Here is a 27283-nt window from a genome sequence, read left to right on the forward strand (position 1 = left end):
CATGTGCTGAGGCCATGCTAACACAAATGGCAGGGTGGCTGGGTACACAGGTTTAAGGCAATGTGCCCTAAAGACACTATGGCTGAAATATTAGCCTGTCACCCTCTAAAACTGGGTTCATATGTGGATTGCTTATAGGTAAATGAAGTCTCATATCAGGTCACGGTGAGTGGGTTTTTCTGTTAAGAAAACACAGGATATGGATAGCAGGGAGTGCAGTAGAATAGAACTGGGAGATACAGATAGCTTTGGTGGCCCAATGTATGAACATGGTAGGTCACAACTGAGGTGCATCAGCAGAGCTGTGAGAGCGCCTCTCTTGCATCCTGGCAGTATTCTCGGCTTGACTTTCCTGAGCTTTACATTGATCATTTTTTAAAAAAAGCCGCTCTGCCCTCAAAAGTGAGAACAGCGAAATTCTTCTGCAAAGGGGAATGGGCACGAAAACCAACAACGTTCACAACAGAGAACCCGTAAACAAACACTCAGGACACATCCAACTGGTGTTTCTCTTTTATTTAAAAACAGTGCTTCATTACCATTTGCAAAGGGTGAGGAAGGGCTCCTCCCTTGCTTAGAGTTTATAAAAGCCAGCAACATGATCAATAATTTATACACATGGATAGTAATACAAAAAAAGGAATAAAAGCTAAAGATCTAACTACTCCGACCTTCACAATTCCGCTACTTGATAATAATAGGAGTAACCCAAATGTAATACTGTATGGTCTGAAAGCTACTATACAATATGATACCTTAATGAGAGGGGGGAAGGAAGTTAGAGACGGTCACAAAGCCCTGGGATGCAGGTACTGCTTCTCCAGAGTCAGCAGAGAAATGGGACCCTGAACAAGCAGCTTGGGCGTCCTAGGAAATGATCCAGGGGAGAGGAACGCATCCAATTTGATGCATCCTATGCCCCAAGGGTACCTGCAATGGAAAGGTGGTGGGGAGACTGCATGAAGGGGCAAAGTCAGTCGTTGCCACTGGAGGTTCCATGGAATTTTTGCCTTGCATTGAAAAGCTCCAAGTCTCAGGCAGATCAGCCCGTGAGGTCAGTAAACTCTCCACCAGCTCCATATCGCTCTACAGCCCTGGTTCTCGTTTGCTATCGGCCCCAGGTTTTTTTTTTGCTCCAGCTATTTACAAGCAGAATTGATAACATAAAAAGAAAAACAAATCATATCCCCTGGGGTAAAAGAGGATTACTTCGTCACTTGAGAACGCAGCACAAACCGAGCTGCCAAAAACTACAACACGCGCGCACACAAAAAAATACTGTCAAGAGAAAAACAGAAGAAGTGACTGAAGCTGAGATTATTTATGTGGGAGGGCCAGATTCCCTTAATGAGATCACTCCTCAGGGAAACAATTGACCCCTCCCACCCACCCACCCCCCCCAAAAAAAAAATCTGACAAAAGAGAGAACTTACTGACCAGCTTTAGAATCAATCCTTAGATCACTGGCACTTTGCAGATTGCCAGCCAAATGAATACTCAGGTGGACGGCTTTATACATCATCAATTTCCTTAAAGGCAAGGTTTTGGCTGATGTACTCTTACTCTGCTACCAATCTTTGCCGACTGGCCTGCACTGGCACTGACCATATTTGTCATCTTCCTGTGTAAGCTTTCACTTGTTGCCTGCCAGAAACATGGGTAGGACACAACTGCAAGCGTTGTCCCCCTCCACTGTTAGTGGTGGCAACCGATTCTGGCATCGGACGTCTTAGTTCAATTGCTTTGTAACGCGGTGTGTGTTCTGGGAGGGGTGTTATATATTGCATACTGCAAGCTACAGGAAGGACTCCAACCCTGGAGGACACCCAAAGCCTACTTGGAAGGACCCCATTTCACACTCTGGCTCTCACATTCCTGCATGCCTCGTCGACTGGTGATTTCATTATAGAATAAAATAATTGGGGTGGGGAGGAGATCAGTAGGGTGGGGGCAAGGAGGGAGGGCTTTTCAGACAGTAACATCACCAAAAATAGTGTTTATGCAACAAAGAATCAAGTCTCACTCGTGGTATACTACAAAATGTTTGACATTTTCAAGAGCATGACAAAATAAAAACACACTGAAGTTTACATTGGATGTTCACCTTGTTCACTAGTTTGTTTTTTTTCTCCTATTTTAAAACAGTGCAAACAAGTAACACACTCTTTAAAAACCACTTCCCCCTCCGCCCAAGGCATGGACTCCTTAGACGCGACCTACTAGAGGGGTGCAAGCAGCAAGTTATTCTCCAAGCTGCTTGTGTGGTTTCCCCTTTGGAGCTGGACTCAGCAAAAGAAGAGTTCCCCAGAGCCAATATTCTTTCCCTTCTTGAATTCCTAAGTGCGCCCCACACCTATTCTCTACTTGTCTTTTCCTTGGGGATTGGGTAGAAAGGGGGATATATGAGAATTTGCAAAGCCCCCAAGGTGCCCACATAGCAGAGCTCAAAAAACCACAACAGCCAGGACCTCATTTAAGAATGATTCTCACCAGAAAGCTGCTAGGCTATGAAATAGTTTTTATAAACCATTTTATAGTTAGGCCCTACCTATACTGGGATTGAGACGTTACTTAGATCTCATATAGAACTTTTCATCCATAGATGTCAAAGGGCTTCACAAATAGGGAGGCATTAAAGTATCACAATCCCCCTTTGTGGATGGGGAAAACTAAAGCACAGGAAGATGAACAGAACCTGCTCAAGGTCACATGGCAGGATCATCGGTTAACCTAGTCTAGAACCCAGGTCTTCCACTCCCAGCCTAATGCTCTATCCCACTGGACCACACTACTGTCCTCATAGCAGGGGGCTTGTCTAAGCAAGAATATAATTTAAAAGCATGGCTTGGCTAACATGGCTGAACTTTACTGTAGACAGGACCTCCATGACTGCCTGCCCTACAAATGGCCTGGTTATAAGAAGTGGGTAACTGGTACACTAAAGTCTTGTCTACACACAAAAGTTGTACTGCTTTACCTACGGCAAGTGTAGTTAAAGTCACACAACACCTCTAGTGTGGATGCAATTTTATATATATATATAAATATAAATATATATATATATAAATAAAAGTGCCTTATACTGATATAGCTTATTCCCATGTGGAAAGGGGAATAAGCTATACTGGTATAATGCACCTTTATACCAGTATAACAGCACCATATTAGGATTGTACCAGTATAACAATATCATTAAAATCACCCCTCTAACCAAACTAGTTATACTGGTACAAACACTGGGGGGCAGACCAGACCTATGTGGTTAAGGATCTGAGCCAAGTCCTGTGTGAGAGAAACTCTTGAACACTGATCATTACAGGACAAAAGTACTAGATGTTCTCATTGACAAAAGCCTGCTCCATTTGTACCCCCATTCCCCTCATCCCTGTAAAAAGCCTGAATATAATTAATTCTGCATAGGGAGATATGGGCCTTCCTCAATCTTTGGAACAATGGATACTTCAAAGATTGATACAGCCAGGCTTGTGCTAATCTGAATGGAAATAGGTCCTTCGTATCATAAGCCAATTCATTAAATGTCATCTGTGGAATCAGAGTTATTGTGCTTGCCAAGAGGGATGGAGGGAGGGATGAAGGGCTCTTGCTTGCCATGGCACAGAATTCATAGAAGCAACCATGCTGCAAAAATCCAGCGGTGGTAAAAGCTGTCTCGGAGGTCTTGGTTTTGGAAAGTATCACTTGGACTGTATGGATGGTAAATGTCTAAAATTATAGAACCAACTCCTGTAGTCAGCAGGACAAAGGGCTTAGCTTCCTTCCAGCCCGGTCACCACGGCGTAGGAATTAGGGAAACCCAGGTGCTAATACAATGAGGGGCCTAGAACAGTGATTAATAGATCAGGGCAGCCCCCACTGATGCATTAGGGGACTGGCCTTTGTGGATCAGAAGTTGGTGAAAGTAGGTGCTAAAGCATTAGGTGACCCACCCCCTGCTAAACCCAGGCACTTATGTGACGAGAACCCAGATTCTCAGCACTAAGCGGGGTTATATCTGTCAAGCACAGACCCTACTTAACAGCAGAAATGTGTTCAGCCTTCCCTACAGATGGAGAAGCAAGGGGGCAACCAACCACATGCTGTGCTGCCATGGTGCAGGAGGGCTCTTGAGAAAGCAGAGCTTGACCTTTCAGAAGCTACAGTCAGAACCAGCTGAACTGAGACACATGAAAGCGGCCGAAGCTCAAGCTCCTGCCACTGCAGCGCTAAGCAAGCTGTGGCCCCTCACCCTCTCCCATTCTGTGGCCCTACAGCATCAGCAATTTCTCCTTCCTGAGAGTAAGGGAAGAGACTTCCTGTTTTCATTCCCCCCACCACCCTAGGTGTGGCTATGATGAACTCCATTTGAGGCTTTTGCTGCGTCTCAGCTCCAGAAAGGAGTCTCCCACTCCCATGTGCCACATGATGGAAATTGGCTTCCCTTCAATACGACACTAGAAGTTCTACTGAAAAAAAAAAATTTCCCACTCAACCATAAAGCCAAAAATCCCACCATCCCCTCATGTCCTTGATTTTGTGAAAGCCCAACACCCACTCCCCCCACCCCGTTTTCAATCTAACTAAAATATATATATACAAACAACAAAAATTGTCATAACTGAAACAAACCAAACTTTGGCTGGGGGGGGGGGGGGAGGAACAACAACACAAAATGTGGCCAACAGGCTGCAGTTTGGTGTCCCCTTGTTCTAGCTATTCTTCCATAGAATCAATAGCCTTAGGATCTCTAGCTTAACTAAGGTCTCCCCGATCCTTCCCATTCAGGCACCTCCTCCCTGCCAGGCACTAGGGAGGGATGTGTGCTGAGGGGAAGAGCAAAGATGTGTGTTGTGCATGGCTGGGTCAGTGCACCTCCCAGACAGCCCTGCCCACTTACAATGCTTAAAGTTCAACGCATCTGCTTTCCTATTCTGATATCAACTGTTGACAGAGAAGCAAGTGTACGGTGGCAGGAGTTGAAAGGCTCTACTACAAATCCACACCCCCCACAGCCCTTCTGGGAGTGAAAAGTCGCCCCTGTCCAGTTCAGCTAGACAAGGGAGCCAAATGGATTGGTGCTTCTCTCTGTGTTTCTCTAGTGTCTACGGTTAGATAAAGCTTCAGAGAAATCTGCCTCTGATTGCAAGAGTTGCTGGAGCATAGCAATAACTAACAACTGGAGGGGAGACTTTCCTCTGAGTTCTAAAATCAAGCTCAGATGTTGACAGCAACGACTCCCTGCCACAGTGCTACTCCTTGCAGCAACATATAAAATGCCTGCTTTTTAAAATAGAAGAATCACTCTAGTTACAAGAGCAGAAGGAAGATGACCTTGGGAGCCATGGAGCCCTTATAAATAGTCTCTCTGCCTTTACGGTCTGTAGTGTAAATATGGACTGAGCAAGTCCAGGTGCTCTTTGCAGGATAGTGAGAGGCTGGGCGAATGGACACTGGGGCTCTAGATTAAATATTTAAAGAGCCTCAAATAGATCTAGCAGATGCAAGGTTCCTATGACTTCAGAGCTTGTACAAACGGCTTCTGCCTACCTCCAGACACCTGAGCTATCCAAAATCACTTCAGGAAACAGCGTTCTGAAATAAAAAACACACTCTTCCCCTCACACACACTCCGTCCCTCTGCAAGCTGCTCCATGACTCATTTTTTGTCTTCACACTACTTTAATGATCTATTTGCAGCAATGCCTAAGTAGCTCATGGTGAATAGGGAGAGGGACCTTGAATGCTGAACCTCAGAGCAGCTCAGTGTGGCACCGATGCAGGGTTCTTCAGCCAGCTTCCTTCCCCATAAACCTGCAAACGCTTGGTAAAACTAACCACTCCTTGATGTCCAAGACACAAGCCTCTCAACCATTGCCTCAAGCTCTGCCCTTACTGGCCCACGTTTGCAGCATCATACCAACCAATCCTCAAGGAAAGAAGGGAAAAAGAGGCGCAGGTAAAGGAGAAAGACCTTAGAAAGCAGAGGAAGGACAGACAATTACAGTCCAGTAGTGGACAACAATCAAGGTGTGTGTGGGGGGAGAGATGTCAAGAATTCATTGTCCCTACTGCAGTTAATCGCCCAAGTCTTTGAGCAAGTTTGGGGAATCTTCTCTTGCCAACCTATACAGTCCTGACACTGCTGAAACCGTTCAAGTGGTGTGCATGCCAGATGGCAATAAAACGCTGGAAGTCTCTGCATCTCCCCTCTTTTCAAATACAAACAACTATTTCTCACCAGCATGTGGGTTCCAGCCACAGGCAATTAGTGCGTCCCTCCAAAGGGCAGAAACACAGCCGGAGGAAGCTCTCCCTCACATCCTCCTATCTCACAGGTGCCAAGCACCAGACCCAGGTAAGTAACTTTGTCCACGATTAATTGCATGATATTGGTTCCTAACATCTTTCCTTATCATTAATTGCCTCTTCCGTGATTGGTAGGATAAGCTATGCACCAACATACAGACACGGAAATGCATTATTTTTTTACCACAGTTAAAAACAAAAAACAAACAACAAAAAGCACAATCTTTGGAACAAAAGAAATTAAAGGCAGAAATTTAAAGGAAAAATACATATTCAAAGAACATAGTGAGGTATAAAAAAGTATTTTCTCTTTTGTTTTTTTTGTTTTTTCCTCCTCATCTTGCTATAGAGTTCCTCTACTAGTAAATATTGCAATAGCCAGGCCTCATGAACTGGGGGGGCTGTCCCACTTGCAGGGGCTCACGTCACTTCAGTAGGGGGCGAATCGGCTGTAGCCACCTCGGTATAAACTCGCCTGCAGAAGTTAAAGGAGAAAAGAAAAGGTGATTAGGAGCTAGGGGAGAGAAACATTCAAAGCAATGACAAAAACGCCATGAAAGGGATTGGAGAGAGTGCGTCCGGGGTGTTGATTTACCAACTTTGGAGACTCCCACTGGCAGATGAGAGGGAAAGTCGGAAAAAAACCAGACACCAGGCTCAGATGGGACCTCCTCACAGACAACCAGTTAGGTGAAAGCAGAGTTGAGCAAATCTCCTAATCTAAACAGCTCCAAGTACAATTCTATGTTTCCTTTTGGATGAACCCGCTTGCTTTCAATTTTCATAATAGCAGAGATACGGTATTGACTAGAAGCAGAGATGGTGAGGGTGAGTTCTGTGCAAGCTGCTCCACTCACCTCAGATGCCCATACACCTCATTCCTGACCTGGTCTAACCTGTCTTTCCAGTCATGTCCCCTACCACCAGCTCTTCCCCAGCATCTCACTCCTAGAGTGACCAGGATGTCTCAATTTTATTAGGGACAGTCCTGATATTCGGGGCTTTTCTTAGATAGGCACCTATTACCTCATCTCCCTACCCCAGTCCTGATTTTTCACACTTTCTATGTGGTCAACCTTACTCACTCCTGACCTGGAACACCCTTGCTGTTCCAATCCTAGGAATTCCACACCCCCATGCACCTCAGGGTTGGTCTGCAATGCTTCCAATGCTCGAAGGCCCTCATGCTCCTTTCTGTAGGGGTTTCCTCCCATTCTGAGCCCTTAAACATACAGAACTTGGGATTTAGAAATGCAAGCAGCACTAAGGATAAAGGAGAGCCAAGCAAGCCATCTAGGTCTGTTTTCTGCAAAGAATCCTTGATCCATTCATCTTCCATCTTTCCTACATAGTTCTGCTTTGCTTTACAGAGCAATGCAGGGGCAGAAAAATGGCTCCTTCTACCTCAGCTAACCTGCTCTCTTTATGTAGCAGAAGTCAGATCTGACTTTAGTAACAAAATAAACATTTGCTACTTTTTATTCCTCTGAGCCCTACAGAGCTGAGCGATGGAACTGGAATCTCTTCCTTCTTGTACAAAACAATGATATACTAAGTCCCAAGCAGTGACACCTGTGGAAACCCACTGAAGGCAATGGGTGCAATGGCACTGAGGGCCTAATTGTTTACTGACTTTCATTCTGCCATAGCTGACAGGTTGCACATTGCCAATCAATGTGTTGCTCGTCAGCAACCTCATTCTAGTACCCAGGGAAACCAGGAACAACTCCTCCATTGGTAGCTCTCTGAGGTCCATGAGAGACAAGACCTTATTCTATCTCCCCCACCAAGAATTAGTATTCTTTGCATTTAACACAGTTTTTAAAGTTAAGGGAAGTGGTGATGAAAGGGTGCCTTGTGCTTTCAAGCTTTGCCACAACAGTTTCCAGAGACTACATCCAGTAGAAGCAGAAGCAGCCAAAGCAGGTGCCAGCGAGTAAAATGGGCCCAGCTGGGGGTACTCCTGTCCTCAGAATTGTGCAGGGGAGACTGTCCACACACTCTGGGGGCACTAGGACCTAGGTGTGTCTTTCTGCCCTTCCCTCACGTGGGTTTGGGAGAAAGCTACAGAGCAGAGCTGGTTAAGGGCAGAAAACAGCCAAATCAGAGACCTTGGTCCTAGGTTACGTCTACACTGCAATAAAAGATTCGTGGCTGGCCCAGGTCTGCTGACTCGGGCTCACGGGATTTGGGTTGCAGGGCTATAAAACTGCAGTGTAGACATTCAGGTTTGGGCTGAAGCCCAGGCTCTGAGACCCTGCAAGGGGGGAGGATCTCGAAGTCCAGGTTCCAGCCCAAGCCCAAACGTCTACACTGCAATTTTATAGCCCTGCAGCCCAAGTCAGCTGACCTAGGCTGAGACTCAGTGCCACGGGTTTTTCACTGTGTTGTAGATGTATCCTGGGAGAACTTTCTACAGGTTTGAGTGGAGTTTTTCCACCCTGTGCTGATTGGCTGTTGGCTCCAACCCTCCCTCCTCCCTCACAGTCTCTCTGCCTCAGCATCACCCCTGTTCGCCTCTTCTCCCCTTCCCTATTTCCCTCATTTCCCTTCCCTTCAATGTTCCCCTCGGCCTTCCTTTTAATTATCCCATCCAAACTGTACCTGCCAAAATAAGGAAAAAAGTCACAGCACTAACATGCTGTTTGCCACCAACACTTTGTTCACTCTGATTGTGTTAGAGACCCCTTCCCCCACCCTGTTTCTGTGTTGTCTGGTTAGCCAGTAAGCTCCTCAGGGCAGGGACCATCTTTTAGTTCTGTGTTTGTACAACACCAAGCACAATGGGATCCTGGTCCATGACTAGGGCTCTTAGGCGCTATGGTCATACAAATAATAATAACAAAGCCACACTATCAGATATCACCCTATTGCTCTCTCCATCCCTCTCCTAAGCACCAGAACAAGAAGACACTAATCATCTCCAACTGCAGTAACAGATCTGTCAGGCAATACAAATAGGAGGGCATGGACTAGCTGGAGAGCTTCCTTGCAGCGAGAGGCCTCTTGACTGAAGAGAAAAGGTGGTCGATGGAGACTCATAGCAGCTCCTGTGCCCTGGACAGCTATTCACCATAGTAGGAATGTGAGAAATGGCAAGAGGATAGAAAGAAAATCATACTTACCACAGCGCCAACTCCGTAGCTAGCGGCAGGGGCAAGGGCGTGATAAGGGTCTGCTGTGTACAACCCTGCCATACCTGAGGAAGGGGGAAAAGAAAAAAATGTCACTCCACAGAGAGATTTAGATATACTCTTTGACGAGAGGAAGTGGGAGGGTTGGGGGGAAATGTGCCCCACCCACACCTGCTTGAGGCAGCCCCACTCCAGAGTGCATCTATGGATACGTTGTATGAGATGGGATGGAAGAAAGGCCTGCAGGAGGAGATATACAAAAGCCATATTCTCAATTAGCAGGAGCGTGGTGAGAGCAGCTGGCATCACATTTAGTGCCCCTCCTACCTCTAGTGGTGCGATTTTGGAGGAGGGCAACTACCGGTATTAGGGCAGTATATGCTATGATTATAGCAGCTAAATGGAAGGGAGAGGGGCATTGTCTAGAATATGAAGACAGGAGTGCAAGCTTTAGAGCTGGATAAATTAAGGATTTTTCAGTTTGCTGACAATTCCAAAAAATTTTAAAAAATTAGTTTCAGGTCAAATGAAACCTTTTGTTTTGACTTTAAGTGTTTTTCTTAAAGTTTTTGCATTTTCAAAACTGAAGGAAATTTCAAAATAAAAAATGGTTTTGACCCCAAAATTGAAACATTTCCGTTTGAAATGTCAAAACAAAACATTTTGATTTTTTCAGATTTTTGGGAGGGATGCGGGGTAGGAGAGTTGGCCAGAACACTTTGGCAAAACCAACACAAATTCATGAAATGTTTTGGTGTTACTGAATTTGCATTTTTGACACCTCCCCTGTCCCTGCCACCCCCCCAAGTTTTGATTGAAAATTTTCCCCAGCTCTAATAAGACTGAAAAGTCCCACCATGCATTTGAATGAATATGCAATTTTCACTGTACAGGGGATAAAAGACCTTATGGCAATTACTCTGATGATAAACCAAGTAATTCCTTGCACTTATATAGAAGTTTTCATGAAAGGATCTCAAATTACTTTACATGGTCATTAATTTTACAGATGGGGAAACTGAGGCAGAGTGATTCAGTGACTTACCCCACAGTCACAGAACAAAGAAATTGGAATATAAACCATGTCTCATGACTCCCAGTACCTGGCCCTAACCATAAAACTATGTTGTCTCTTTTGGCAGAGGACCAAAGGGGTAAGGGAGAAACCAGGTTTAGTTTCTATAGGTTTATATGGGTTTAGTGCCCTATTCCATATATCTGTCAGCTACAGAGCCCAAGCCTGGAATGGGCCAACTGGACATTTTCCTCTCAAGTGCATGTGGGTGGATGGGGGGGCATCTTTGGGGGTGGGGGGGGGAAATGAGCGGGAGTAATGAGATAGAGGAGTATTTAAAAGGAGTAGCAGTGCTCCACGAACCCCTGAGCACATCCAGTTCACCCCATGCCTCCTTACATACCCATCGCTGTAAGCTGCTGCAGCGGCCGCAGCGGCCGTGGCTGCTGTTGCAGTAGCAGGCTGTGCATATCTGTAGGCGGCATATCCACCCTGCAGGAGAAAAAGAGAACTGACTTTACAGATACCTGTCCACCAACAGAAAGCAAAAACACACACACCACAAGGAGAGGAAGGGTTTCAAACTGCATCAGCTCCCATGTTACATCCATCACAACAGAGTCACCCTCTAACCCATCTATGTTCTACCCCTCAGTAGGGTTGGGGAGAGCCTCGAATCAAAGCCTCAGTAGGCAGTTTAGTGAAAGGCATAGGCTGAAGGAAATCTCATACGGTCATTCGTGTGGGAAATTACAGCTGGTGTTGAGGAGGGGAAAACCAGGAAAGAAAAGAGCTAAATTTGGCTGTTGTACCCCTATTTGCCCCTCTGCCAGAGTAGGGGGAAGCTGCCTAAGAAGAGAGGTGTGGGCTGTGGGTAAAGGAACATAACAAAGTGTTCTCTTTTCCAGCAATATGCACTTTAGAAAGAAAATCACCCAGGGAAACTCCTGCTTTTGTTTGTTTGCTGTGAGAGGAACAAGAAGTTTAGATAGGTTGCAGAGTAGCAGCCGTGTTAGTCTGTATTCGCAAAAAGAAAAGGAGTACTTGTGGCACCTTAGAGACTAACAAATTTATTAGAGCATAAGCTTTCGATGAAGTGAGCTGTAGCTCACGAAAGCTTATGATCTAATAAATATGTTAGTCTCTAAGGTACCACAAGTACTCTTTCTTTTTAAGAAGTTTAGGTATTCACCTGGTCCAGATACACAAAAGAATAGTTAGCGAAACGCCCAGAAACTGAAGAAGGTACCACTAGCTGGCATTCTCGGCAGAAGCAGCAAGGATTAAACTTTTACAGAGACTGAACTAGCCTTTTGCCACTTTGGGTTGGCCCCTTAAAGACAGACTGAGGCATGTTGGGGACATCTGGGCATTATGTCAGGGAAGCATGTGTTGTTGCTGTTGTCAATGCTATAGTTGCTCTGAGAATAAACAGAAGCCTTTTAAAAGACACTGATGCTACAGATCACAGGAGGTTGTTCAGAGAGTTAGTTACAGCTCCCAGGGAATAGGCAAAATTCATCCTAAATCCTGAGCCAAATAAAGATTTGTGGGTCTGAGTGGAATTCCTGAAAAGCAGACACACAAGCAGTTCCTTCCTTTTCCCCCTTCTCGGGGCTGAGAGAGACCTGAGTAGTTAGGCAAGTGGCTTTCTATATCTTTCATGGGGCAATTAAAGGTAAGCTATGGACTGAAAGGTATATTCCCGCTCAGAATGGAGACAAAGATCCGTCCAAAGAGGCTTCTAGTGTCAGAAACCAGGATAATGAGCTTGGTGAAATGGGAATTTGATCTGCATTTACTGTATAACTTTGAACATGGCTTTTGTTAACCATATGGCGATAACATGGCCAGGTAAGCTATGGACTGAAAGGTATATTTCCGCTCAGAATGGAGACAAAGATCCGTCCAAAGAGGCTTCTAGTGTCAGAAACCAGGATAATGAGCTTGGTGAAATGGGAATTTGATCTGCATTTACTGTATAACTTTGAACATGGCTTTTGTTAACCATATGGCGATAACATGGCCAGTGACTCTAGCTTGAGCCATTACTAAAGCCAGAAAACCCCAGAGACAGTTTTCAACATTTATGCAGTTGTGTAGGACCAAATGCTGGCCTTGCATCCTTCTTCTCTGGATTGGGTTAATGACAACTTTGCCATCATTAGTTGACAAACTTTTGACCAGAGTAGGGCAAAAGCAAAAACTCAAGCTCATATTCAATCTGAGGGAAAATATATGATCCTTCTCCTTGTGAAGTTTGTCTCAAATTTTTCTTTTTAAAAAGAGGCAATGGCTTTTATTTGGTTTCAACTGCCTTAGTGGACCTAAGGAATGAAGGGTGGGGAGCTGAATGGAAGACAAGTTTGCAGATGCTTTCTTACTCTGCAGGAGATGAAGATATAATGTCTAGGATTAAGTTAGGATCTTCCTGTTTATGAGATACAGCATATTGCAAATCCTCACCCATTAAACCTTGCATCATCTTTTTAAAATGGTGTGATGTCACTGCTTTTACCCTCCCACTCTTAGCTGGCTGTTTTTAGTCCCTCCACTTAAATTTGCTAGGTTTTTATACTTGACTGCTAATCCCCAAACACAAAAGAGAGAAGGGTGCATAAGGCACAGTGAGACCCAGTTCATCCATATTAACCTTCGCCAGCAAATGCAAGCAAAACTTCAAATTGACACCACCACTGTACTCTCCTAGTTTATGAGATTCCTGAATTCTTGGTATGTCTGATGTTCAGGCAGATGCAAAATTTACCCAGTTCCACACGTTAATATCACATGCAGGGCAGCCTGCATCAGAATGTTCCCAGATTCTCACTCTCCCGAACACTTACTAGCTACACTTGAGATCAGTAGCCATGTTTAATGTGAGTGGAGGTTATTGTGAACATAACAGCAAGATGCAGTTTGAAACCAAAAAAGGTTTTCATTTATTCTCTTTTAACTTACATGTCATATAATGGGAAAAGGGACAGAGGGACTGGAATCAGGTGTGGGAAAGGTAATGGCGTAACATCTATCAATCAAATTAAAAACTAAGCATGCTGACAACTGGAGCTAAAACAACCAGCAAAATCACCACGTTCAGACTCATATTGGCTAGTTCTATCTATCCCAGCATTCTCTTGGGACAGCGGTTTGTCCTAGGCTCTACCACAAGCTCGGTGAAGTACACAGCCTCAATTACTAGAGCGTGCAGCCACAACGACCTGCTATTACGGAAACAGTCAGTCACCACTGGAGTTAACATTCCAAACCTTAACAATCCCCGCATCCCGCCCCAAAATAAAAACGTCTCCCACCCTAGCCCACACCACAATGTTAATAATTATAACAAGCAATAACCCATCTGTTATATCAGAGAAGGGAACAGAGACTCCACTGAGATTTAGAGCGAGATGTTAACATTTCTTCGCCGACTGCACAACAAACAAAAAACAGGAGAAATATTTCATTGGAGAAATGAAGTTAAGAAACAGCTGACATGTGTACTGGTTTTAACCATGCACTGATGCAAAATAGAAGCTACTGTTAATTAAAAAAAATTAAAGACTATATGTATATACACACTATCAGACCTGTTTGATCTGGAGCCGTTTACATATTCTGTGTGTGTGTGTACAATAAAACAAAACAAAAAACGAGGACTAACCTCACTATGATATGTTCCTGATCCCGGAGCAATGAGCATGGACCACTTCTGGGGATTCAGACATCTGAATATATCTAGCATTACCTAAGCAGGTCCGAATACACCAAAACAGGGGAAAAATAAAAGGTCCCATTTCTCACTCCTTTTCATTCCTTAATAATTTCTGGTGAGTTTTAGGACTTGTAAAAAACCAGGGGAAGCTCTGTGGGAGTTTCCTTCTTCAGCAGCAGCCCCTGCTTTTCAAACCCAGGACCCACACATAGCTCCGTCAATGCATCTCAGATCCCACACAGCTTGTCCAAAGCACCTACAATGTCTCCATCCTGCTACTCCTGCCCCCCACAACTTTGCCTGAAGTAAAAAGCGAATCCATTAACCCACTCGCAGGGGCATACCCCCAATGATTTCTGATGCCACTCTCATCAGGTATTGTAGCTTATTTAAATTGCGTCACTACAGGATATTTTCACTGAACTTGCATGTTCATGTCACCCAATGAAAAAGACACCTCCTGAATAGCTGCTCTATACTTCTCCAGTGCTGCAGAGCAACCCAAATGGAGCCTACCCTTCAATGGCATAGTCCCTAAATATCCAAGGGAGCTGTGCAATCTCCACCAATCTAGTTAGCCTTTTTTAAAAAAAACCTCCAAACTGTCTCAAAACAAATGAATGGGTCTGGACTTGTGAGAATGTGATGCCAGACACCTCCCTAACAACAAGGCAGTAACAAAGCTCTGCCACAAGAAGGGAAAAAAGGGGCAAGGAGAAGGGCTGTATGTATTTAGTGAGCATTCAGTTGCAAAGAGAAGGCTCTTCTACAGTAGGTATGGGTCTTTAGAGTGCATACTATTTTGGCTGGGTTGATGGAGATGTGTGAAGACAGACGAGGACGATCTAAGCACTGCTTCAGCAAAGTGCAGATTAGCTTCATTTGAGTTGTTTTACTCCCAGTATGTCTCAAGTGCTGAGAGAAGTTGTCTTTAATGAACCTCTCCTCTTCTGTGGCTACATGGAGGGCCCTACAGGCTGATTCCATTGTCCTCATTTGTCAATCTGATTGGATTTTCCTTGTCCCCTGACCTCAAACTGCTTTTCTAAGGGCCAGAGGACCAAGATAAGCAGATACCAGCCATGGCCCAGCAACAGAAGGATAAGACAAAACATTCCCTTTGGATTCCTTTGCCAAAATTAAAATGTGGATTTTTTTCAGTATTAGTTTGTTGCTGTAAGTATGTGAAAATTATTTGATAACTGATGTAAGTATGAAGCTGCTGTTTGAACTGAAACAACATTTCAGCTGTCCAATGAAGACTCTAAAGGCAGATAGCAAGTGCTTTCAGTTGCCTACACTGCTCTTCAGCACAAAAAACACACTCTCTCTTCCACACATAAGAGCCATATGGGGTAATCAAACTAAACAGACCATAAGGAAATCCAATTACACCTTGCAACAAGCTTCCTCTCTCCTCTTTCAGTGCCTTTTTATTCAGGCATATTAGCAGATGCCCTTTCTCTGGAGTGGCAGAGGACACAAGGGAGCGAGCAGAGAAGCGTGTTGCTGAGGTTCAGTAGTATGGAGCACCTGCATACCTCTAGGTGTCAGAGGTATTTCCAGAAACATGAAGAAAAGGACAGTCCATGCTGATGAGTGTGTCTATATACTCACTACCCTATCAATTTTGGGCTTGCAAGTCCAATTTTAGGAACCCTTTGTTTTCTAGGCCTGGTGTGTCTTTTCTCCATTCCCCAATGCCTCTATAATTGAAGGTTAAAAAGCAAAAGGGGCTGAATTAATTTCTAGGATTTCAGTATTAGAAAGCTGGCAGGTAAGCACTGTGGATCGGCAGGTGAAAGAGGTGACAGGACAACAGCATTCACTGCACCAGGTGAACTTACATAGTAATGGGACAAGCATGACCTGTGTTAACCCTTCCACTTAATTTTTGGAATGAAAAGCCACTTGGTGTGAAACCTGAACACGTGCAGCCCAGAAGTAGCAGGAGCTTTGATCACACGCTCACAAGTCTGCACTGTCCTAAAAAAAGCCTCTGTTCCCATCTCTAACGTGGCGCTGGAATGGTTAGTATAATTCAGTTTTTTTTCCACTGCAATCCACAATCTGATTGGTTGGCAGGTCACACTGGCTCTCCTACCTGAGGTATTTTAGCGCTAATGATTGGTTCCTGTAAGACTATTCTATAACAGAACACAGGAAGAGCAGTTCAAAAAACACAGCTGTGGAAAGAAACAATCATACAAACACAGCCCACAGAGGGGCTCACCAGCCTTTTCTTTCCAGTGGATGCAAGCACGCTTTTCATAGATGGGAGTGGTCTTTATGGGTGGTTTGTTATCCCAGACTGACCCCATTGTAGGAGAAGCTCTGTCTTTCCTCATGGCCAAAATGGAGCTATTATCCCCCAGTACTGACCCTGGGGAAGGTTACTTTATACATTCAGTTATTTTGCCAGAGAGGAAGGAGTCCAACAAGAGATGGAACAGCGCTTTTAATAGAAGAAAGTGGCTAGCAGGATGGTTGCCCCAGAAAAGAGGAGGAGGGAGGAGGAAGAGGAAGACCAAATCAAAGCGTATGACACCAGTGTGGGAAGGAAAAGCAGCCAAAGCCTGGAACAACCCTCTTCTCCCCCAACTCACCCCATCCTGCCATCTGCAGGTCCTTCTTCCCCCTGCTCTTCCCTCAGCCCACCCCTATTAGTTCACCAGGTGTGAGGGCTCTTCACCTTAACCTTCCGCCATCTCAACAGCTAGGGAACCCTCTTCCCAAATCAGCAATCAGTGGCTGAAGAACCCTGTTCCTTCATCTGAAAATGTAGGACAGCCCTCATACAGCAACTACATGAATACAATCCAGTGGGATATGAGGCACCAGCACCCATTCAATTTGTGCCAATCCAGAGTGGAAAGTGGGGTAACTTAGAAGTTCAGGCTGAGATGCATCTCTCTTGAGAACTCTAGCAATAAAAAGTAAAGAGATAAACCTGGCCAACCTATCTTCAGAGATGCCCTATACTGAAGTCCTGTTTTCCGTATTAATGGGACCTGAACTATTTATAGCAAGATGCCAAATAAATTGTTTTATCTGAGGGTTCTAGTCCTTTTTTTAGCGCTTAGACACGTTAAATGCTGAAAGCGGAGTGTAACATGAGGTGGGTGTGGGGATTCTCTGTACTATGAAAGTTGCTGTCAAGGTGTTAAGATGTTAAATGAGCCCCTTTTATGCATAAAAGGTGTTAAAGATCTGAAGGAACTTTCTGAAAAGAATCAGGAGATAACCCCTATAATCAGGAGATTATAGCCTTGATAATCTCAACAAGGCTTTAATGTGCCAGCCTGTGCAAGAGAAGCCACCAAGCACAGAATAGCTGCCCATTTATCTGCTTAGTCACTGCAAGGTCAGCCCCAAACTCATTGATCTATATAGATTAGAGTAAGGCTTTAGGAGTGACAGAGAAAAAACAGAACTCTTTCCTACATCCTGAAGTAGTATTATAATGGAACACTTGACCACGCAGGTCAGTTCCTAGGTGAGCATATGTGCAAGAGCACATGTGAATCAGGAAATGCATGTGTATGTGTGTGCACAGGCATGTACATGTGAGAGCACGTGTATGAGAGTTTATTTGCAGACAGGCAAAGTATATACATAACACTAAGTTCCTCAGTGTTTAGATAGAATGTTTTCTAACTGTTGGATTGGGAAAAGTGTCTTTATAAGGTCTGAAGCTCCATATAGACCAGAGAAGCCCAAAGGCAACCCTATCCATTACCCAGGAACCAACCTCTAGATGTATATCTTTGGATGTTAGGGGCACCATCTCCTAAGCAGTATGGAAACCAAGTTCAGCTATTCTGGCAACTCTACCCACAAACAAGACAAAATTCTTGTAACTCCAAAGATACATCTCCACCTATTGAAGGGGGAGCTTTGCTGGAGTCCAAAAGTTTGAACAGGATGAAGGTGTGAACAGTGAATGTAAAGTTCTTTGGTCTGGAGAGCACATTCCTATAGTGTGATTGTTATAATGACACTTTCCATCCAAAGGAAAACTGCTCTCCTCACCTTCCAATAAGAACACCCCACCCCCCACTCCATGGTCTAGGAACACCACCCTCAATCAGTTCAAACATCAGTGCGCTAGGAATTCTAGATACAGATATGCTGGTGAAGTCACATGATAGGACAAAGCCTTTTGCGGTGCTTGAGAAATTTACCAGGAAGCAGGAGGCTGCTGACTCTTCCATCTACACATCCTCACATATACGTGCTCTACAACTCCCCTGGGGAGAAGAAAGAGAATCCTTATTCTATTTAGGTACCATTTCAACTAGTAAAATGAGATGCCAACCTTCACTCCAGTATCTCAGACTCCATTTTTAATCAGCCCCACGTCTTCTCCAGAGGAGTGACATCCACATCCCAATGGTACACGAGCTTTTGTAAACACAGAGCTCAGTTAGCTTAGTGCACGGTGCACAAATCAAGCCTGAAAGGGCCCCAAGAGGGGAGAAGAAGGGGGAGGGGAGAGGGAAAGGGAACATCTGAGGCTAAACCAGTCCTGTTATTTTTATATCCAAATTATGCAAATGAGAGAAGTATTGAGAGAAATTTTAATTTGCTAATCATCTCTCAGGTTGATTAGTAGCAGTGTGCATGTGGGGAGAGGACACCCAGTAAACTGACCCTGGCAATGATCAGGAAACCCATAGGCTTAGGTCTTGCACCCAGGGGCAAGCGCAGTGACAGAGAAGCATGCTTGCATTCTTAAATATATGATGTATATATCCACAAGGAAGAAGAAAATCAAAGTAAATGATATTAAAAAAAACAAATCAAACCAACCAAATAAACAAACAACAAGAACAAAAAAAGGCTGGCTTGTCGAAGGTTGGGGATGAGAAGGCTCCGGTGTGTGTACTTACATAGAGGTCAGCACCGTAAAATCCGTCCTGGTAAACCACACTGCAGAAAATCCACACAAAAACAAAAAAACAAAAACAAAACAAAAACAAAAAGAACAGAAAACACATTCCGGTTATTGAGGACGGCAGCATGCACATGCATTTTACACAGGCAGGTGATGTATGAATCCACAACCTGGGCTTTCTGGCAGGAGCATATCAGCAAGAGAATGTGTGTGCGCACGTACCCATGCGGCCCCATGTCATCCTCCATGGCATGCAGGCGGGGAGGGTGGGGGGATGGGACAATATGCATAGGGTGGGAGGGAAACAGCCTTCATATTGTATAATAAAAATAGACTCAGAAAGACCTGATGCCCTGAAGAGGAGAAACAGGGGTTTAGGAGCCTCCACTCTGGTTATGATCCTGGAATTACTTTAGTTACTCCCTAAACACATGGAAAGACTGGCTTCATGGAGTAGGTTTCACATGGACTAAAGAAGCCCTTTAGAAGCAGTCCCACAAGGGCTAGAATCCACCTAAGTCAGAAGCACATTGGAGAAAGCTGTGTATAATTCTGTATGTTGAGTTTTACAGGGCTGCATGACTGTTTCTGATATCCATACATCACCTGTTTTTACCCTGCACATTAGACATGCGATAAGATTTGGCTGATCACACAAGCATGCAAAGTATTATTATTCAGCATCTTAAAGAACCGATGCAACACCTCAGGAAAACAAGTCAATCAATTCTGATCAAAGTAAATACAGAGAAATATAATTAAAAAGAAAAAACCAAAAATACCCACAATGCATTGCTTTCACAAGCAGAGATAATGAGCTAAAAAGGTTAAGTGATTGGTCCAAAGTTCAAGAATTGAAAGGTGCAGTGGGATCATCCCTGATAGTAACGACACATTCCACAGCAAAGAGGAGCAACTGGAAGGATGGGGTGGTGCTCTCTTTGACTTTATTGGTCACTATTAGTTTCTCTCAGAACTTCAAGCTGCAAAAATGTCAAACCAGGGTCGGTGTTCCCAAAGAGCCACTCTTACCAGAATATTTGGCAGTGCAAGGTTGTAATGTAGCTTGCTTTGGAGATGAAAATTGGGGAAGGACAAGGAAGAAAAAAAAGGGTATACTCCTGGCTGCCCCGCTGCCCTCTCCACCCCTTGATATAAACACATGCTTTCATATTACACAAATTTCTTCTGTTTTGTCCTCTGGACAGTTCAGTCCTAAGCCACCCACACTTTAAAAAGCATTATCTCCACCATCTTTGAGACTGATGGGGGCATGTGTATAACTTACCAATAGCATTACCACAAGCTAGAAAGAGGTAGGGAACATTAGCTGTCATTTTTTCATGGTATTAGCTGGAGTGTAAAATGCTGCCAAGATCCTGACACCCTGATTAAAACACCCATCCATCTATTGTAAAGTACAGAGAGAGAGGCCAGGATATCTGGCAAGCAGACTGTAAGCTATTATTAAAAATAATGGAGCAGCGTTAGCTACAAGTGAAGTCTTTTGGTAAAATTTTGTCTCCTCCAAGACAGGTGCAATCCATTCCCCATGGACAGAGTTGCATTGGTCTCTAAGTGCACTAGATGTGGAGATGAAGAGAAAAGATTATATACCTCAGCAGGAAGAAGTGGGTCATATGGTGTTTGTAGGAACCAAACTCTAAAACCACAAAAGTTTGGCTTCTGGGGCTGTGACTTAAATCGTTAGATTTTCTGTTGTCAAATGTGTTTTATTATGCAGGTCCCCACTCCTGCATGAAGGATAAACACTTGACAGAGAAAGTGATTGTTTTATGAATAGGTTACCATTTTGGTAAAAATATTTCGGAGTTCATAGGAATTGCCATACTGGATTATATCAATGGTCCATCTAGTCTAGGATCTTGTCACTGACAGTTGCCAGCACTGGCTGCTTCAGAAAAAGGTACAAGAATCCATGTTGTGGGACAACTTGTCACTAGAGAAAGTTCTCCTCCGCAATCCCTAATAATTTGAGATTGGTTTATAACCTGAAGTTTGAGGGTTTAAATCCCTTCCAAAACTCTTGGTACTTTTTTCCTCCCCTCTTAGTATTTACTATAACAACTCTGGTTATTGAGGCTAAAAACTTAGCAAGATTCGAAAAGGGACTGGACATTTATATAGCTAACAAAAATATCCAGATTTATTAATTCATTAATGCAAACAAATTTTTGAAGAGATATTCATATATTTTAAGGCCAGATGGACCACTATGTTTATCTACTCTGACTTCCTGCATTACACATACCACAGAATTTCACCAAGTGGTTTCTGCTTCAAGCCTATAACTTCCATTTGAGTCATAGCATATCTTTTAGAAAGATTTCCACCTTGATCTGCACTACCACCTCTTCGGTCAGGAGCACAAAGGAAGATACTACACATGTGCAGGTCAACTGACACCGCTTGGAAAAACTTCCAGATTCAGCCACATGGTGCTCATGCATACCCACATGTGGAATACATATAAGGCCCAGCACATCCCTAGGTAAATTATTCCAGTGGTTAATTATCTGCAGTCCCCCCCAAAAAAGTGCCTTATTTCTAGTTTGGATTTGTCTAGTTTCGGCTTCCAGACAGTGGACCTTATTATGCCTTTGTCTGCTATATTAAAGAGCCTTGTACTATCATAAATTATTTCTCCACATAGGTACTAATAGGCTGTGATCAAGTCACTTCTTAACCTTCTTTCTGGTAACCTAAATAGATTGAGCTTTTTTAGTTTTGAGTTTTTCAGACCTTGAATCAATTCTTGTAGCAGCTTTTTTCTGGGCTCTCTCTAATTTCCCAACATTCTTTTAAAAGCATGGCCACTAGATAGCGACACAGTATACCAATAATGGTCTTACTACCATTTTATACAAAGATAATATCACCTCCCTACTACTTCTCAATATTCTCGTGCTTGTACACTCAAGAATTCCATTTGCTCTCTTAGTCCCTACATTATACAGTGAGTTCATGTTCAGTTGGTTATCCATCATGACCCCTAAATGTTTTTCTGCTTCACAGCCTTCCAAGATATAGGATGGGGGATTGTATGTGTAACCTATGTTTCTCGTCCCTACATATACGACCTGCAATTAGCAGTATTAAAATGCACGTTCATGCATATTTTCTTAAACCTCATGCTTCAGGTCTTAAACCAAATCTGTAATTACTAGGGATTAGAAGGTTTCTTGCCCCTTCCTCTGAAGCATCTGGATCTGACTACTATCAGAGACAGGATACTGGGCTAAATGGACCTTGAGCATGATTCAGTCTGGCAATTCCTATTCTTGTTATCTGTATAAACGTTTTACCTTTTTGAATCCTGCTAAACTCTAAGCCTCAGTGATATCTTGTGGAAATTATTTCCACAAAATAATTGTGTTTTGTGAAAAAGTATTTTCTACTATCAGTTTTGAATTCTCCCCCTTTCAATTTTATTGACTGTCCTCTTCCTAAGTATCCATTTTATTTTAGTCACTCATGGCTTGGTTCTTGGTTTCATGGTCTCATCTTTCCATTAAAAGGGTAGAGGGAATGATGCATGATTTGGTGCCAGGAATGTATGCATGACACTAAGCATTCAAGGTCAAAAGTGGCCTGATGTAACTTCAGTGGTAATACTGTTTCTCTCCTACTGTTTTTTACAACATAAACTGCTCCACGCATTTTAAACTCTACAACAAGGAACTACCTTCCTCCGAAAGACAAGCAATGTTGGAGACCCAGTCTATGAAAACAACAAATGTATTAATTAAAACCTCATGTTTGTGTCTAGCACAATTCAGGATCATTTGTGAGTGCAGCTTGTTTACTGCTGTCTTCCAGTTATTTGCTGGACAATTCATTGCACATGAAGACATATGAGATCAATCTGTGGCGTCAGACAAACTGAATGAATTGCAAGTACATACAATCATGAGATATTATTTAGAAGGGATGGTCACTGGTGCATTGCCTGTATTCCAAATGTAAATAACTCCTTTATACAAAGATGGGGTTGGTCTTAATCAATTAGTCAGAAGTGCAGAAAAGCTATAAGGAGTGTTCTCCCAGTGTACCACTGATGACAGCCTCTTGCTAGGAATGCTCTAGCCGTTACTATCAGGGATAAAGAATAGAAGTCCTTCCTACAACAGGATAAAAAAGTCCTATTAGACAGTAGCGCTTAGTTCAGATTTGCTTGTGTGCTTCACTCTGGAGCATTTCCTGATAAAACAGGACTGGGTCATTATTACAGTAACAAAGATGGACAGAGGTTGTAGGTCAGAGGCCAAGGTTAGAGAATATAGGATATAAAAACTTGTAATGGCAGTGGAAAGAGACGGATCTGTGTAAGAGGGATGATCACCTGAAAACTCAGCAAAAAGACCACCATTGTGAACCCCCATGTGTTCAGGCAACAGTTTCCCCACCCCAGGTCTCTGGACATACTAAGTCCAAAATATTTATTTGCATAATGTAAGATGTAAAGCAGTTCAAATTATTGCTACAAGTTATTGCTGTAGGGTAGGTGGATGTCTGGCCACTCCAACTTGCTTCATTGAGCTCTATTTTAAATGCCAGATTGGACTCTGCAAAGAATGGGCACAGTAACCCCATCTTAATCTATTACACAAGGTCTCCCACGCTGATCAGTACATCCAAGGGCAAGGTCCAAATGTACTCTGGTATTAGGAGACTTATGGTCTATGCTCTCCCCCTCCAGAGCCGACCTAATGAGGAGAAATGGGAGTTAGTGTCCAACTTTCTTGCTCTCTGGGAGGATTCTCTCTCACTCAGATTCCTTCTGTGAAAATGTGAGGATGTTGCCTTGAGAACTGGGCAAACAGGCTAAAGGGGTAAGCGATGTGAATGAGAAATCCTCAGATTCAAACAACCTAAATAAATCCAGCAATTTACACCTTTCAAATAACAGAATAATTTGTTGCTACAGAATTCATTCCACTACATGACTAATGAAAATCAGATGGTGAAGGATGCTAGATCACACATCCATCAGTACTTTATACCATTCTTATTATTCGAAGTATGTTGCCATTTCATTTTCCCTATACTCCCTCTCTCCCCACCTTAATTTAAATGGACTTGATTGATCTTTGTTTTAAACCTTTTTAAACTGTCTCCAACAAAGAAAGCAAATCCATTGTGGGTAACTGGCTCTCCTGTGCCCTACTCCCAGATGGTGAGGCATGAAGGTAACTGATAATACTCCCCACTCCTGGATAACAATATACAAAGGAGTGAAGAAAACAGAACCTGCCTCACTCCACAGACTTGAGACCCTTTTTTTGTCCTTTTTCGTAGTGTCAATGCTAGATGAATTCCACATGGACAAACTGCTAATGCATATGAGAAGGAACCTGCTGGTACCTTACGCAGTTGCCATTAGTTACTAGTGTGTCAGGATACTAAAATGAAGTGTAAAGTATCTAACACAAAAAATTTTAGATCTGCCTTTTTTTGACGTCATTGGGTGCAGAATACTCTGGTGTTGTTGCATCCTGACTCTCACCATCCAACAGAGCTCTGATTTTTATCTTTGGCCAATCCGCTACCTCTCAATATGGTGTAGAACACACTGTTTTGGTGTCCAGTGCTTACCCTGGGTAGGCAGGGATGGCCGTGGGGGGTACCGCTCGGACTGCACCGTATACTGTCCGTCCTCGGCCCCTCAGGTGTGCTCCCCGGAACGCAGCTGCTGTGGTGGCTGCAGTTGGGTAGGGGAAACCTGGAACTGTAAAGACAGATAAGGAGAAAGATGAGAGGGATCAGAACTCCTGCCCAATTCAAAACTATCTGTTTTGAACAAAAATAATACAATAGGCTCCAGAGTTATGGGATGTTCCGCATCTGTCCGGCAAAGGGGCATACTTACAGCCCCATAGAAAGAATGCACCTCCTGCTACATCACGACCCAGAGGGAGAGAGGGGCTGCAGAGACGCCTGGCATGCAAGGGGTTAATGTTGTGTCATGCCTTGCTCATTGCAAACGTGGTACAATTTCCCTCCACCCCCCATTTTTGACACTGCCATGCAGAATGGTTAGAAAGAGCCCGAGAAGCACAGAGAGTTGCTACCAATATAGCAGGCGACTCTTCTAAATTTGGATGTGGCTCTTTGAAATAATTCAGCATAAGCCCCTTAAATCAGTCAATTGTCCTCTTCCCTCCCCCGCTTTGCCATCCCCTCCCTCCCCATGTTCAATTTAAAGCCAGAAAGACAGGATAACCCCCATGTAAGGCATCAGAAATTCCCCATTAAGTGCCAGTTTACCAAGAGCCCATCATCTTCTGGCAAATGTGACCAGTAACCGGTTCCATGTGTATTGGGCCCTGTTTTATTACACTTCATGCTGGAGTAAACTGGCTCGGGGCAAATTAGGTCAAAATCTCAGAGGCAGCTACAAACAATTCAACAACAGATACCCAGAAGGAGCCAGTCGCAAGGCACAAATTCAACCCAAGGTGCTTCCAGGCGCATGCCACTAGGGGGCTTGCAGTCGACTTGCAGTTTAGCAGCTTGTATAATATGTACTTTGCGGATTTGTCTGTTTGGTTTCTTTGGTTTTGAAGTACAAGCAGTGGCACTCTTCACACTCCCCTCCCTCCTGCTCTGCACCTTCCTTATCATTTCAGAAGCCCCAGTCAAAAGCAAGCATGGAAATGCTCTGCAAGATGAAACTGTCATGGCCGCTGCCCAGCCTGGGGGCTCTGGCTGGTGGCAAATCTGATCCCAACAAAACCCATCCTTTCAAGTATATATCATACAGGCTGGAGAGAAGAGGGCTAACAGATCATTGTTTACTCAAGCACAGTAACAATACAGGGGCCAACTGGGGCTACTTACTGATTAAAGGAATGTAAGTGTTAATACCCCCCCTTCCTGACAGGGGCACTGCGGCGTCATTGCCCAGCGAGACATCTGCTTGAAAGCTGGATGCTAATTTAGTTTTAAAAAGAATAAAAAATGTAAAAAGGTTATAAAGAAACAGCAGACTGTGAACACAAACAAACACCACTGCAGTTAAACGGCAGAAATAGAAGTGTCTACTTAAGTTCTACCTGCGTATAACTCGGGGCCGTACACTGCTCCAACCACAGGGCTCAATTTCCAACCTGAAAGAGCAAAGATGGCAATGAGGGCTGAAGTCCATACCAGGAAAAACAGTGGAAAGGGTGTGGGAGGAAAATGAGCTTTGCATGTGAAACTCAGCTTTAGGCACTTCTCCCATTACTGCTTCCACCGAGGTCCCTGTGCTTTTGAACAGAGGCTAACTACCTTTCCTAATGCCAGGGTCCAGATATAGACCATTATATGGGAGGTATAAGCAGAACACTAGCTGATCCACTGCATAGTAACCTCTGGTATAAGCTATAAGAAACAAGACTGAGCAGAAAGCCAACTGCCTTATACATATGTTCATTACAATCCCCATAGTTGGCCCACAAGACGCATTCTCTCTGTGAATCTTCCTGTCAGTTCTTACTATTCTATATGTTCATTGGGAATGTTGAAGATTCTAACTATGTCTAAACCACTGGCTCAATCGGTGATCTCAGGCAAGTCATGTTACAATGTCTCAAATACACTAGCTATGATATTTACTGGAGTGTCACTAAAGACAGCATGGCAATTGAATTGAGATTTCCCAGGTAATTGAATCACACAGAATATGTTGCATAAAAGTATTTCAGACAAACAAGTTTATTCATTCCACATTTTCTCTTCTCAGTTTTATTTATATTTTGCTGCTTTCTCCATGTTGCATCCCCCAGATGCAATCTTTCCCAGAGAATCATTTAATATAATCTGTATAATGGGCAAGTATTGAAAATCATCAACACAAATACACAAGAGAGCAATGGTTAAATAAGCAAATAATGAACCCGGTGAAAAGCCTGCCGTTGTAGAATGGATATGAACTGAAGCACTTTTCCCAAGTAAGCAGAGCTGGAAAACCTGTTTGTCTCCACCCATTCAAACCAAAAAGGGACGAGAACTGGGATTAGGGTGGGCCCTTTAAAATGATCAGGTCTGATTACCACAAAAAAGTCTTTACTTTTCAGGGCAGGCCTCATCTATTTACTTAGTAATCATGCAGGTTTTACTAATAAATATCACACATCTTTCCTCCACAGGAGTCCAATGAAACTTACCACACTTTAACTACTCAGCCCCATCTTTGAGGTCTTACAAATCACCTT

The 27283-nt window shown here is 43.6% G+C and overlaps 1 protein-coding gene across 16 annotated transcripts in view; it reads right to left on the bottom strand.

The window, feature by feature from the left end:
- Positions 1-501: 501 nt before the first annotated feature.
- The window catches only part of RBFOX2 (RNA binding fox-1 homolog 2), a 257417-nt gene continuing 230635 nt past the window's right edge, over positions 502-27283 (bottom strand). For 6 of the 16 annotated variants that reach the window (XM_038406328.2, XM_038406309.2, XM_038406270.2 and 3 more), the window contains 6 exons: positions 26141-26194; positions 25926-26018; positions 24681-24813; positions 10856-10944; positions 9429-9502; positions 502-6778 (listed from right to left, as the gene is read on the bottom strand). In XM_038406328.2, coding sequence (XP_038262256.1) covers positions 6734-6778; positions 9429-9502; positions 10856-10944; positions 24681-24813; positions 25926-26018; positions 26141-26194 — 488 coding nt within the window. In that variant the 3' untranslated portion in view covers positions 502-6733. Of the gene's footprint in view, positions 6779-9428; positions 9508-10216; positions 10224-10851; positions 10945-13673; positions 13702-16271; positions 16315-18485; positions 18572-19055; positions 19100-24680; positions 24814-25925; positions 26019-26140; positions 26195-27283 lie in introns of those variants that run through there. The other 10 variants (XM_043520098.1, XM_038406289.2, XM_038406393.2 and 7 more) reach the window with 8 other exon arrangements.

The sequence above is a fragment of the Dermochelys coriacea genome, chromosome 1, assembly GCF_009764565.3.
Source record: "Dermochelys coriacea isolate rDerCor1 chromosome 1, rDerCor1.pri.v4, whole genome shotgun sequence".
NCBI classification, from domain to species: Eukaryota; Metazoa; Chordata; order Testudines; family Dermochelyidae; genus Dermochelys; species Dermochelys coriacea.